We start from the raw sequence: 12,524 nt of genomic DNA on the forward strand, positions 1-12,524 counted from the left end.
TATTTCCTCCCTCTTGGCCTCACGAGTTGTCACCGTACGTGTGCTCTTCCCTCATGTCGCCCTCATCCCTTTCCCCGAACGTCGTTCACGTTCTTCTCCAGTACATCGCTCCCCCGTCCCAGCTCACGCACGCAATCCCACCTCACTTGCTGTCCAAGCCTTTGCTGCAGCGCCATCACTTTCTCCACCTTTCCCCAGAGCACCCTGACGAGTACTTATGCTGGCCATCGTCACCGGAGAAAAAGGCTCATGTCATCGAGCTTCTCGAATCGCGTCCGCGGCCCATAGATGACGATCAGCCCACCCTCTTCCCCGTACAGTATTCATTCGACGGCGAAGACTTCTATGCGCACGTTGATCTCTCCGGCGGTACCCATGACGGCCCCAGGGTTCTCCTTCAATGGGACGACGATGGTGGAGACTGGAGGTACCACAACACGGACTTAATGCCCTTCCCTCCAGGATGTCGAGCGGATCTCGAGGACGTGCTCGTACCTCCCGCCGCTCCCAATCCCGTCTCCGTGCACTCAATTGCTACTCCATCATACCCCCGTAGCTTTGATGTTGACGGCCTCCAAGACGACAGTGACGATGACGACTATTGGAATGCATACGGCGCAACCGACATTGGTGACAGCCACTACGGGGAGGGAGCTCCTGGCGCCGCCAAGGACGCTGCTGCTTCGTCTGAAGACGCATACTGGGCCCAGTATGCCTCTGTGCAAGGTCAGCCACATCCCGGTTTTCCACTTCATTTCCATGACTAGTCCATGACCCACCGTAGTTCGTACCCGGTGACCCATCCTGGGCTCTGGATCATGGTCATGCGTTAACCGTTAGCACCTGTTCTCACGTGAGCGTCCTTTCCAGGAACGGCGGATTCTACGATACCCTCACCTATACCCCAGGCCCGCCGCAAACCTCTGCCCTCCGTACGCTCAGAAAGCGAAAAGGCGGAGGAATCTCCTGTGCCGCTCCCTGTTCCAGTGCGCGTCCCGTCGGAGGATACGTACGCTGAACCGCTTCCCATCCCCCCGTCAATCATGCCTCGACCCCGAAGCAACTCGAGATGGGATCCCGCTTCTCCAACACAGTTGGCGCAGCTTCTCTCGACGATCACACCTCGCGAAAGTCATGCGGAGAGTCCCGCGCCTGACGGATCATTCGACGTAGAGGAAGCTCTGAGCTCACCTACCATTGGTGGTAGCGACGACTCGGACCTGTCATCTTCGCCTGCTCTCGGGTTGCAGTGCGCGGATATTGTTGCGGGACCCGTCCATGCGAGCCACGCAGCTTATCATGCCTCTGCGCTGTCGTCACTTCATGGTGCGCACTCCGCAGTGGTGGACGGTAATGGCGTTTCTGGGGGTATCGAAGACGGGGATGAAGAGGACCTCCGGGCTGCACTGGAAGGGGTGTGGAAGTTGTGGAAGAAGACGAGGAACAGAGCCGCTACTTATGCCCCATCCGGCGATAGCGAGGCTAGAGAGGTGTTCTTGCGGACAGCATTGTTTGTGACCGATAGGGCGTAATTGGCACGTCGACAGAGCGGCCACAGTGGCTAGCCGCTACAGGCCAATCGCGCATCGGAAGTCATCTCGCATGGGCACTGTATAATAGGAACGTTCCATCTTCGCATGTCTTGTATGTCGCCGACAGTCATCAGGAATGTACGCGCAGTTGCGCTCTTGTCACTTCGCAAGCTGCATGTTGGTTCATTGGATGGGGCCGCGGGTACTACTCCGGGGTAGAGAGGCCCATCATCTTGTGTTTTTGTGCTGCCGTATTATATGGGCGCTTAGATCCCAGGACCCCGATACCTATTGTGGTCGTGTATATGGCCCGCCGCTGCGGCAGGCTCTGCCTATTAAACCTTGACTCGTCCTGGGGCTCATGCAAACTCCCCCACACGACACCACAGACTAAACGTGTTCAAGTATCACGAAATTAAAGCCTAACGGCTATGGATGACGACAACGTAACGAATATCTCGGACTTTGCAGTCTGGTGCGTCCGCCCTTTCTCCGTTCCAGCTTCCCGCAACCGCGAACCTCACCGTTGCTGCAGGAGGCGACTTCTCGAAGACCAAACTGGTACCATTATACCTGTGTTGTGGCTTGGCGATCCTCTATTCTGACTACGGCTACGATTCACACAGCCCTTTTCGAGAAGACCTTTACCAAAAATACGCAGCTCGAGGCGCGGGTCGAGGAGCTCGAGCGGGAGTTGTCGGTGTGGAAAGATGCCTTCAAGACCGCGGATGGAGACAGGAAGGTCCTGAACAAGACTGTGCTCAAGCTTGAGAGGAGCATCGGGGCTCTCAAGGTGCGCACTCCTGTCCGCTTTGCCTCTGTAAGCTGCCGTACCAACGTACATACCCCTCTCCATCGTCCCATATCTTTCCGACAACAGGAGGACAATCCTTTGATTGTGTGCCTCATCGATGGAGATGGCAACATCTTCTCGTCAGACCTCATCAAGCAGGGCCAGTTCGGTGGCCGGCAAGCCGCCATGCTCCTCACCAAAGGCCTCACCGACTACCTCTCCTCGGCGGACCCGACAGAGGCGTCTGTACCCGGTCGTGGCCAACTGTGGCTCACCATTTACTGCAACAAGAACGGACTGCTGGATACGCTGACGAACAACTCAGTGTGCACGACCGAGGAGTTCGAGGCCTTCGTCCTGGGCTTCAACCAGGCTTCCCCGTTGTTCTCCATTGTCGATGTCGGTAACGGCAAGGAGGCTGCAGATTCAAAGATCAAAGGTGCGCTCTAACGTGTGTGGTTCCGCGGTCTGTGAGGTGACCATTGGCGCATAGAGTATCTCCGTGTCTTCACTCGCTTTCCTCAAACCTCCAAAGTGTTCTTCGGTGGTACGTGCCGTCTGCTATACCCTCTGCCAGATGTTCAGACGTTTCTACACAGGTGCACATGACAACGGTTACACCTCTACGCTCAACCTCCTGCAGAACGAAGGCCTTCTGGATAAGGTCATTCTGCTGAAGGGCTACAAAGACCTCGCTCACGAGATCCACAATCTTAACCTCCCGCAACTCAACATCGACGGCGTCTTCATCCAGAAGAAGCTGCAAACTAACGGAAAACAGAAAGTTGGCCCAGCTGCCAATGCTATTGGCAGCGCGGCGAGTAAATCCCCGAAGCCACCGAAACAGCCCATGCCGCTGCCTCAGGACAACGACAAGGCACGCTACTCTAAGCCCTCCACACCGGTTCCAAACGTTGCCAAGACCGGGACGCCGGTGAGGAAGCCTCGGCCACTCGACCCTGATCAGGTATGCAACGCGCTTTGTGCTCCGTTCTACATGGCACTTACCATAACGCGCACCGTCAGCCACTACACAAGCGTATGTTGTCTTCTCTATAAGTTAACATCAACCATGAACTCATGTTATGCCAGAGAGACCACCACCTTGCAACTTCTTCTATCTGGCAAGGTGTAACAATGGGGATCACTGCAAGTACGAACACAACTACCCGTTGACCTCAGAACAAATTGCGGATTTGCGTGTGAACGCGAAGAAGTGGCCGTGTCCCGCCGTCAATAACGGTCAGTACAGCACAGCTATCACCGCACGCCGGGATGCTCACATTGAGGGACACACAGGTAACAAGTGTCCATTGGGCGAGAACTGCATCATGAACCACTACTGTCCGAAGGGCCCGAAGTGCGTCTTCCGGAAACAGGGCAAATGCAAGTTCATCGGCAGTGAGTATTATCGTGACTCTTGCTCTTGCTGCTTCAACTGATCGTCTATCGCTACAGAGCATATGCACGATTGGTCTGACGAGAGGGGCAGCAGAAACCCATCGTCTGTCGGAAGCCCTAGCGTAGGGCCCGGCAGCCCGCTGCCACACGTGCTCACCGAGCAGCAGCTGTCCCCCCTCGCGAGTCCGTTCGAGATGAATCCGTTCCGCATCCCTACTTACGAAGGTGTTGACGCCAGGCCATTCTCGCCCCCGGGCCTCCCCCATAACTTTCTAGGCTTCCAGGAATTCACGCCCTCCGGATCGTACTAATCGCGCGCGCACGAGCGGATTCGGGAGGTGGGAAGACTGCGGAAGCGGAGGTATCGGATATGGATAGGAGCAGCACATCACATTCATTGTACACATACCAATCATCATCTCATGAATATCTAGACCCCCTATGTATCTGGAGACTGAGAAGGGGCGACAAAGTTGCTATCGGCTACGACGCGATCACGTGGTGCAACTGTTGAGATGCGGCTAAGCGGGGGCGTCTATAACGCGTCTTTGACCCTCACCGACCCCTCCTTGTTTGCCTTGAGAGCTCAACTTCTTACTGACTATGGCAATCGAATACGAAGCTCAACGCCTCGCGAACATTGCTAGAGCGCAGGCTCTTCTCCAATCACTCAACATAAAGCCCATCGTTCCACCCAAGCAGAAAACGAAGAAGGCCCGCGTTGATCAGTCGAAGAAACGTGGGGTCCCTCTCGAGGAGCCCACGTCCGACGGAGAGGGTGAGAACGCTGAACGCCCCGTGAAGCTCTCAAAAATTGAGGACGAAGACGGGATCGTGTCGGGTGTGCGTAGGAGCGCGAGGAACAAGGGGAAGACCACCAACTATAACGAAGATAGTGGCAGCTCGACGGCGGCGGCTCGCGCGCTGCCACGCGTGGTTAGTGCCAAAGCGCGAGCTGGGATGCAAGGCACACCGCGCGAAACCATGATTAGGAAGTACGACCCGTGAGTGTTGCGCTATCATCTTTGATTGCAGTGAACGGAGGGCCTATGTTAGGAAGACGTATGGCGCCATTCCGGGCGTCCCAATTGGATCGTGGTGGGAGACGCGGTATGTGATACCCTCACGTACCCATGACCATATTGCTCATGTTTGTTATAGTGAGGCATGCAGTCGAGATGCGATCCATGCGTGAGTGATAGTTGCCCCTTCGCAATCCGCAATCAGACCTTCTGACCGTACCTCAGGCCGTGGGTTGCTGGTATATCCGCAGGCCCACAGGGTGCATACTCCGTTGCTCTATCTGGTGGTTACGAAGATGATATCGACCTTGGGGAGGCATTGTGAGTGTTATGCATATCTCGTTTGAAACAGCTTATCGAGGGTTTCCCAGCACTTTCACGGGTTCAGGTCTGTGTTCACTACCACGGTATGACTCTCCATCCTGACGCCATGAACCTTCTTCAGGTGGCCGAGATCTTAAGGGCACCAAGACCAACCCGAAGAACGTATGGCTGATTGTCTCTCTACCCTCTCGCCACGTACTCATGTGTCGGTCCTAGCTGCGTACAGCACCGCAGAGCTGTGATCAAGATTTTGACAATAATTATAACAAGGCTTTGCTCGTAAGCCTTTCGGCTATCGACGTGTGGCGCGAATAGAACATGACGCTGTTGCAGAGGTCTTCCGAGACCAAGAAGCCCGTACGGGTGATTCGTGGTTACAAGCTCGATTCGCCTTACGCTCCCGCTGAAGGCTACCGCTATGATGGCCTGTATACTGTCGAGAAGGTAGGGAATCTATGTCCCTTGTTGGCAGCACCTTACTAACCTAGCCGTATGCAGGCGTGGAGGGAGAAGGGCCTCAACCCGAAGGGCTACCTCGTCTGCAAGTTTGCTCTGAAGGTGCGCCTTACACTTACATATCTTCAGAGGACATATGTGCCAATACAACATCGCGTAGCGCATTGCTGGCCAGGCACCCCTTCCAGTCGGGAACGACGATGACGACGATGACGACGATGATGTTGTCGCTGCGGATGCGGAAGGGACGGCCACTGAACAGCCAGCCGAGTAATCAGATCCGTGAAGGAACTCGCTGCTGATGCCTAGGAATCGAGGACCCCATCGAAGACAACCACCGATGGAGTCCCAGTCAACGACACCATCGCGAGGACGCAAGTCTTCGAACGCCATGATCACGATTGCGAACACTCTGCCTACTGTCACACCTGCACTTCTTGGTGATGTGATCTATTGCTTGCTTATCCATATGCTCTGCTATCTATGCTATCCTGCTAGTGATGTATTTGTGCTCTTTACGCTGTATATACTGATGTATCTGTACATAGCTACTCATATTCATGTCTTGAAGTCTCGATGAAGTCGCGGCACCTCGCCGTAGGAATGCAGCCCTTGTGTTGCCGGAGCTTAGTAGAAACGCCGCTGACCCTTGCCGTTCAAGTCTCCCAGGTGAAGCGTCGAGATTGATATCAGCCCTCCATGTGTTAAGATACACTCCTTGCATCATGAATGAGAAAGTATGTCATATCAACATTGAGATGCTGTATCACTGCAGTTCGAGCCTGAGTGCGTCGTATTGGACATACTATAGACCCTGTCAGTTGATTGCTGAGCGGCCAAGAAGGGGCACACTGTACCACTGCAGCAGCGTGAGGTAACTCAAGCTGAAATGTCCAGATCAGTGACGTGCACCTACGTGAAAGATCTTAAGCGGAGACGTACGACGAAGCTGTTGTCCCCTTGCTTCAGCCATATTCCCGGGAACTGGAACTTGTTAGATAGCAGGTGACAGGAAATAGCTGTCGCAAGGCGATCATCGTCTTGAGCATGCCTAGGATATCTACTTAAAGGACATACCGGACCGTTCCCCGCAGCTGCTGCTCTCATACGACTGGATAGTCCAGACGAGGGGATCAGCCTGGCCATTCACGTAGGTATTGATCTAGCCTTCGTTTAGAAAGGAAGCAACAGTCACACATGCGCAGGGACGTACCGGGAAGCTGGGCCAAGCTCCCTGGTTAGCGTCGGTATTGCCAGCGGTCGTCTTCGCTGCTGCGAGTTGGATCGTGAAGGTTGCAACGGAATTCTCGGTGATATTCTTGGCCGTTTTGGAGTCGATAGAGAAATTGATAGTCCACCGATTGATATCTATATGCAGAGACGGGTTATAGCTGATAGAATACACGGCGCACCTACGACATATGTACCTGTTACTGTATCATTCCTGGCGTACGTTGGACCATACTGAGACCAGTGGACATAATTCTGCCAGCACGATCAGGAATAGCACCGTGGCTGATGGGATGGCGGGAGTGAACTCGGGCGTACCCAGTCTCTGTTCTCTACGCTCCTGCCGATGGTGAAGTTGACACCGCCCGGAAATTCGTTCGGGAAATCCCATGCGCCCCAGTATATTCTGTACTCTGTAGAAAGCTGTTAGTTGAGATGATCCGTAGGCAAGCTTTGTGCTTACTGGAAGGCTGCCTAGGATGGGTAGTATCACGCTCCAAGCCGTTCTTGAACTCGCCTGGGCATAGTCAGCGATGCATCGAAGTACCAGAACCCCTGTCGCACCTGCACTCTTGTCCGGAACACCGATACGCCAGAGCTCTGTCCCCGCCGACTCCGGGACCCAGACCGCCTTCACATGAGTTTGCTTCCCTGCCTTGACCACGATGTTGTCTTGTACGTAGTCGCCGAAAATCCCTGTGGACGGTCGGCCCTCGATTAAACATGCATGGCGAATAGACCAACCACTGGCTGAGATCGTCAGGCGGTACGTTCCCGCCTTCACCCTCCCTATGTCGACGACACCATCGCGAACATCGGTCCAGTATTGGTACGCGCCCGAGTCGGCGGCGCTATCCTGGATGAAGACATTGACAAATGATCTAGTTGGCGTAAAAGGCTCGGAGAGCTCTTTACCTGGAAGTGTACACCATTGGCGCTCAGGATCGCGATGACGTCTTTCGCTCCGTGCGGCACATCTACTGCCGCAGAGAAGGAGCCGCGCGACGAAGTGGGAACATAGCCGACGACCTGCCAGTAAGGGAAAGGTCTTCAATGTCTTTTGTTACCGAGGTGTGCAATTGATAACGTGGTACGCACATGAGGAGCGATTTCGTCGTAGAATTTTGCATTCCATGCCGGGTCAGCGTACTGTTCTGCATCCGCCAGAAGAGTTTGCAACCTTGGAATGGCAATCGAAGTCGCCTATCAGCACCGCAAGGCGTAAGTGAGGTGGACAGACAACGTACGTCGCGTCTTCGCCTCGGTTCAAGTATAAGAACTGCGAGCTGTCAGTCTCATTCGGCAGACCCAGGAGTAACAGTCCTTACCTGAGGACCGAAGGTCCTGTCGAAACCGTCTGTTATGTTGGGCGAACTGTGTACAACCCCATTAGAGAACGCTGCAGAGATATTCGGGACTCGCGTTACATACGTCGCACCACCATGGCTGGAGTAACAATATCAGCAAAACGACTCCCCAGTAAAAAGTGGAAAATACCCCAGACCTGGTTGATTGCTTGTTGCTGGGGATTCGCCCTGAGCACGATGGAAACAGACATGTAGCACAGGAAACGCACTATATGATGCCGTCAACCATCAGGTCGACGTGATACTGGACGGCCATCAGTATTGTCTCAGGCCAGTAAAAGACCTGTGCGTACCGGCCCGCCGAAGAAGGTATCCTTTTGGTTCACCACCCACCATGCGCCGACAGATGTACCGTCCGAGCTCTGACCAACTAAACCCTGCGCTTTGTTCGTTTGGTTGTCGGCGAAAGTATACTGAGTTGCTAGTTAGCGCCAGGCATGGGCATCGTGGGGTACACACGCATGCCTTGGTCCAGTAGTCTGATTCCTACGAGGCTCATGAGGTCCAATGTAGTGTGCTTTGGTTTATTTGAAAGCACACACCTGCTGAACATACGAATCTCCAGGCGTCAAGCCAAGATACCAGGTGCTGAGCTCGATGGTCAGGTGGAAACGAAGTGACCAATTGCAATACTCACGCGTCTTGGACTTGGACTTGGTTAGCGATCGCTTGAGCGCCAGGAATGGGTGCCTAGAGAAGAGATGAATCGTAAGTATTGCACAGATGTCCGGTATGTTCCGTACCCATTGCTCCTTGTTTGTGACCAGTGTCGTCCAGGGGCCCCCGTTTGGCCGAAACATGGTCCTGACTTCGCCTAATGCACCCTTTGAAGGACCGGAAGGATTGTGGTACGCCAAGCGGACGAACGAATGAAGTCCCGTCTCTCCGTCGCGCAGGAACCAGGACCGCTGTACCCTGCGGGCAATGAGCTCATAGCTATCGTCGTACATATGCAAAGAGACCAAACTCACAAGGAGCCAGTAGATGTATCATTGTCGGTGACGACGATGCCCGCATACTCGCTGCCCTGCACAATTTGGTGAGTAGGATTGGCTGTCAAGGCAAACCCATTCGAAGGGAAGTCTGAAAGAAGTGTATCTTAGTATGGGCAGTGGTGAGAGCCTTGTCATGCTGACCTGTGTACAGTTGACCCGCGTTGCCCGAGACTGTTCCTAGGACCGAAATGCCTTCGAAGACGAGATTCTGAATGTAGCCGTTTTCCTTCAGGATATTGAATGAGATGCGATCATTGGCAAACGTATACAATATCGAGGTCTCGTTCACTGTAACCGCATGCGCAACCCCGAGAGAGAGCCCGAGAAGAAGAGCGTGGAGAATGGTAGTAGATGGCGGCGGCATGGAGATATCCAGAGGCGGCACCTCACTGCACACAAGCTGTCGACTCTTCCCTCATCTTATACTTGCATTCATGGTCACGTCATCAGTCGCAACCGCCATGGTCAGAGATCGCATGCTGAAGAATCCGAAGGGAGCGACCGGGGAGCTACTCAGCTAGTACAAAGTGCCTGAAGTAGCATGCGTTCAGGCCGGCGGCCCGCCAGAGACCTGGCGTCAGTCGCACCTTCACACCTTGTGGAGACAAGGGGTATTTCGCGAGGATTGCGAGAGAGGTCATTGGGATGAGCCGCCGCCAAACTTCTGGAAGTGTAGTCTAGAATAGATAGGTGTTGATGTCGCCGGTAATGCCGGGCATTGCAAGCGGGACATGCGTCATATGCGCGAACCTCGAAAATATGCCCAGTTCTCGTTGAACATGGTCGCTGAAGTATATGTCGCTGTGCCTATGATAAGTCATGGAGGACGGCGGTCGTCAGCGTGGTCGATTCGGAGATCTGCCAGTAGACTTACCCCCTGAGCCGGAGGTAGTAGTCATAATTACAACTGATATTATCGGCACAGTATCGCTTCTCAGTACTCAGTCATGATCATGAATCATGGGCGTATATACATCAGCTATAAGGCGGAGATAGCCAGCAGAGGGTCGTGGTCGGACAGGTCACAGGAAGAGGGGCGCCTATGGCAGGAACTCGGTCATGTGTGCGCGTCATGCTGATCGGGGCCCGGATCTGCCTGCAACGCGACGGCGGGCGTCGGGCCACCGCTAGGCCAGTGTGGGGAAGAACAACCAGGATTCAGCAAGGCCGGTGCAGCTCTTCACGCACCCGAGCTATGCTTGCGTCCTTCTCGCCTCTCGACCTCTACCATCCGCCATGCTCTCCAGACTGACTGCTCGACGTGCTGGTCGCCCGCTGGTCCGTGCCTTCGCCACTCAGGCCAAGGGTCGTCCCGATATCCTCTCCAAACGACCGGACGACGTCGTCATCACGTTTGCGAAGCGCACGGCTCTTGGACGGGCGAAGAAGGGACAACTGAAGGATGTGCCGGTGGACGAACTGCTCCATGCATTCTTCAAGGTGCGAGTGTCTTAGCATTCCCTCGATCACTCAGGTCCCAATACTTGCCACAGGCCACCTTCGAGAAGACCATGCTGAACCCAGCGTTGCTCGAGGATATCTGTGTTGGTGCGCTTTTCTTAGTATGTCCTGTATCGTCCGCTCCTGACGTCAGGTCTCCAGGAACCTGTCATCCACCATCCCCGTTATACGTCTCCCGAGCCGCAGCCATAGCTGCGGGCGTTCCGGTCGAGGTGCCCATTAGCACAGTAAACCGGCTCTGCTCCTCTGGCCTGCAGTCCATCGTCAACATTGCCAATTCCATCAAGAACCAACAGATCGAGCTCGGCATGGCGGTCGGTGTGGAAAGCATGTCGCTTAAGTGAGCTACTTCCTCCACTCCACCGATACATTTATACGGTGTGAAGTGACTGAATGCTCTGTCATACAGTCCGCGTCCTACGCCTGAAGTCGTTCCGGCAATTGCGCAGAACGCTCATTCGCACGATTGCGTACATGTACGTGTCCGCTGCCCCGATCATTGGTGTTATCGGGCTGAGCCATACCGTTACAGCCCATGGGTTGGACCTCAGAAATGGTCGCAAGAGCATACAACGTCCCGCGCCAGAAGCAGGACGATTATGCTTTGATCTCTCACACCCGTGCATCAAAGGTAGCAGTGATGCAGTCATGTTGTAATGCCATGTATTGACTTGGTCGGCGTAGTCTCTCGAATCTGGCATCTTCGCGGAGGAAATTCTTCCTGTCGAACTGCGAGGCGCAGTAATCTCCGTAGACGACACAGTCCGCCCTGGAGTGACCTTGGAGTCGCTGGCGAAGCTGAAGCCTGTGTTCCTCGAAGATGGTGCTTCGACCGCAGGCAACTCGAGCGGCGTTGGAGATGGTGCTGCGCTAGCCATCCTGACGACCCGTTTGCGTGCCGAGAAGGAGGGCTGGGACATTGTTGGAAAGTATGTTGCCAGCGCGTTCGTCGGTACGTGTTTCCGGTGAACTTTCATCGAGAACCTGAATTCATACGAGGCACATGTGCGGATAGGCGTCGAACCCCGTCACATGGGTATTTCCCCTGTAGCAGCCATCCCCAAAGTGCTCGAAATGACTGGACTGTCCAAGGAAGATGTTGACGTTTGGGAGGTACGATATGCGACGCCCTATATGCAGAGCGCGAACTCATCGAGGTTTGCTGAGCAGATCAACGAAGCATTTGCCTCCCAGTTCGCTTACTGCGTCGAGCAGTTACAGGTGCCTTTGGAGAAGATCAACCCTAAGTACGTCCGCTCCCTTACGTTGTCTGCTGCGAGTGTTGACGCTTTGATCCAGCGGCGGGTCGATTGCGTTGACACATCCTCTCGGCATGAGTGAGTATATCAAATGTCCGTGATTCCTCTTCTTCCTGACGCACGCTTTACTCGCAGCTGGAGCTCGTCAAGTTGTCACCGGCCTGGCGGAACTCAAGCGTCGGAACGCCCCGCTGCTCTGCACGAGCATGTGCATCGGGAGCGGGATGGGCGGGGCGGCCATCTTTGTGAACGAAGCTCTTCAATGATCAGGATCTCTGTGTCTTGTAACTGCGCCCCTTTCAAGCGACTGACTGCGTTGCTACGATTTTCGAGTCATGATACGGTATTCTGCGCTGGAATTCGCGCTCTGTTACGTCCACCATTGTACGCTATGGAACGGTAAAGTCGACCATCGAAAGTTTAAATGAATCAGACCTAGTGTTAGCGTCTTTTGCAAACATTTGTAAGATCCTCCTTGGGGTTTCTGATGATCCCGGACGTTTAGTAGCACCTGCATAGACCGACCGTTCTCATTTCAATGGGGACAATCGACGAGAAAAGCATGCTCTTCCATGTCTTGTAGCTAGGCAATACTAGCAAGTTGCAGCAAGACCGGCTCCCAAGCGACGTAGCGTAGCTGTCGCTTGTATCGCGTCCGACATGGGGCTCGGCCCTAACGGGACA

At 54.3% G+C, this 12,524-nt stretch overlaps 3 protein-coding genes across 3 annotated transcripts; 2 read left to right on the forward strand and 1 right to left on the reverse strand.

The window, feature by feature from the left end:
- Positions 1-5: 5 nt before the first annotated feature.
- L226DRAFT_549286 (uncharacterized protein) lies at positions 6-6,102 on the forward strand. The gene is made up of 22 exons (XM_067682667.1): positions 6-726; positions 871-1,249; positions 1,954-2,007; positions 2,068-2,093; positions 2,159-2,325; positions 2,413-2,764; positions 2,819-2,872; positions 2,925-3,292; positions 3,352-3,364; positions 3,418-3,567; positions 3,625-3,726; positions 4,376-4,569; positions 4,594-4,730; positions 4,783-4,836; positions 4,888-4,917; positions 4,974-5,069; positions 5,120-5,136; positions 5,194-5,234; positions 5,289-5,351; positions 5,406-5,516; positions 5,571-5,630; positions 5,689-6,102. Exons 1-22 carry the CDS (start codon positions 54-56, stop codon positions 5,800-5,802), a joined length of 3,255 nt encoding a protein of 1,084 aa, XP_067543146.1. The 5' UTR covers positions 6-53; the 3' UTR covers positions 5,803-6,102.
- A 167-nt stretch (positions 6,103-6,269) lies between these two features.
- L226DRAFT_607679 (galactose mutarotase-like protein) lies at positions 6,270-9,488 on the reverse strand. Its single transcript, XM_067685839.1, has 24 exons — positions 9,262-9,488; positions 9,097-9,208; positions 8,869-9,040; positions 8,763-8,815; positions 8,668-8,713; positions 8,585-8,611; positions 8,419-8,538; positions 8,335-8,369; positions 8,263-8,280; positions 8,190-8,204; positions 8,087-8,132; positions 8,006-8,037; positions 7,857-7,938; positions 7,674-7,787; positions 7,503-7,614; positions 7,323-7,454; positions 7,222-7,275; positions 7,077-7,171; positions 6,956-7,013; positions 6,742-6,896; positions 6,606-6,690; positions 6,471-6,547; positions 6,386-6,412; positions 6,270-6,333 (listed from the first exon to the last, which is right to left on the reverse strand). Exons 1-24 carry the CDS (start codon positions 9,482-9,484, stop codon positions 6,295-6,297), a joined length of 1,929 nt encoding a protein of 642 aa, XP_067543147.1. The 5' UTR covers positions 9,485-9,488; the 3' UTR covers positions 6,270-6,294.
- A 766-nt stretch (positions 9,489-10,254) lies between these two features.
- L226DRAFT_556344 (thiolase) lies at positions 10,255-12,330 on the forward strand. Its single transcript, XM_067683124.1, has 10 exons — positions 10,255-10,560; positions 10,614-10,668; positions 10,723-10,921; positions 10,991-11,057; positions 11,114-11,212; positions 11,266-11,533; positions 11,597-11,694; positions 11,752-11,828; positions 11,881-11,918; positions 11,976-12,330. The coding sequence occupies exons 1-10, from the start codon at positions 10,357-10,359 to the stop codon at positions 12,104-12,106; spliced, it is 1,236 nt and encodes a 411-aa protein (XP_067543148.1). The 5' UTR covers positions 10,255-10,356; the 3' UTR covers positions 12,107-12,330.
- The last annotated feature ends 194 nt before the right edge of the window (positions 12,331-12,524 follow it).

Source organism: Lentinus tigrinus (assembly GCF_003813185.1).
Source record: "Lentinus tigrinus ALCF2SS1-7 unplaced genomic scaffold L226scaffold_1, whole genome shotgun sequence".
Taxonomy (NCBI): Eukaryota; Fungi; Basidiomycota; class Agaricomycetes; order Polyporales; family Polyporaceae; genus Lentinus; species Lentinus tigrinus.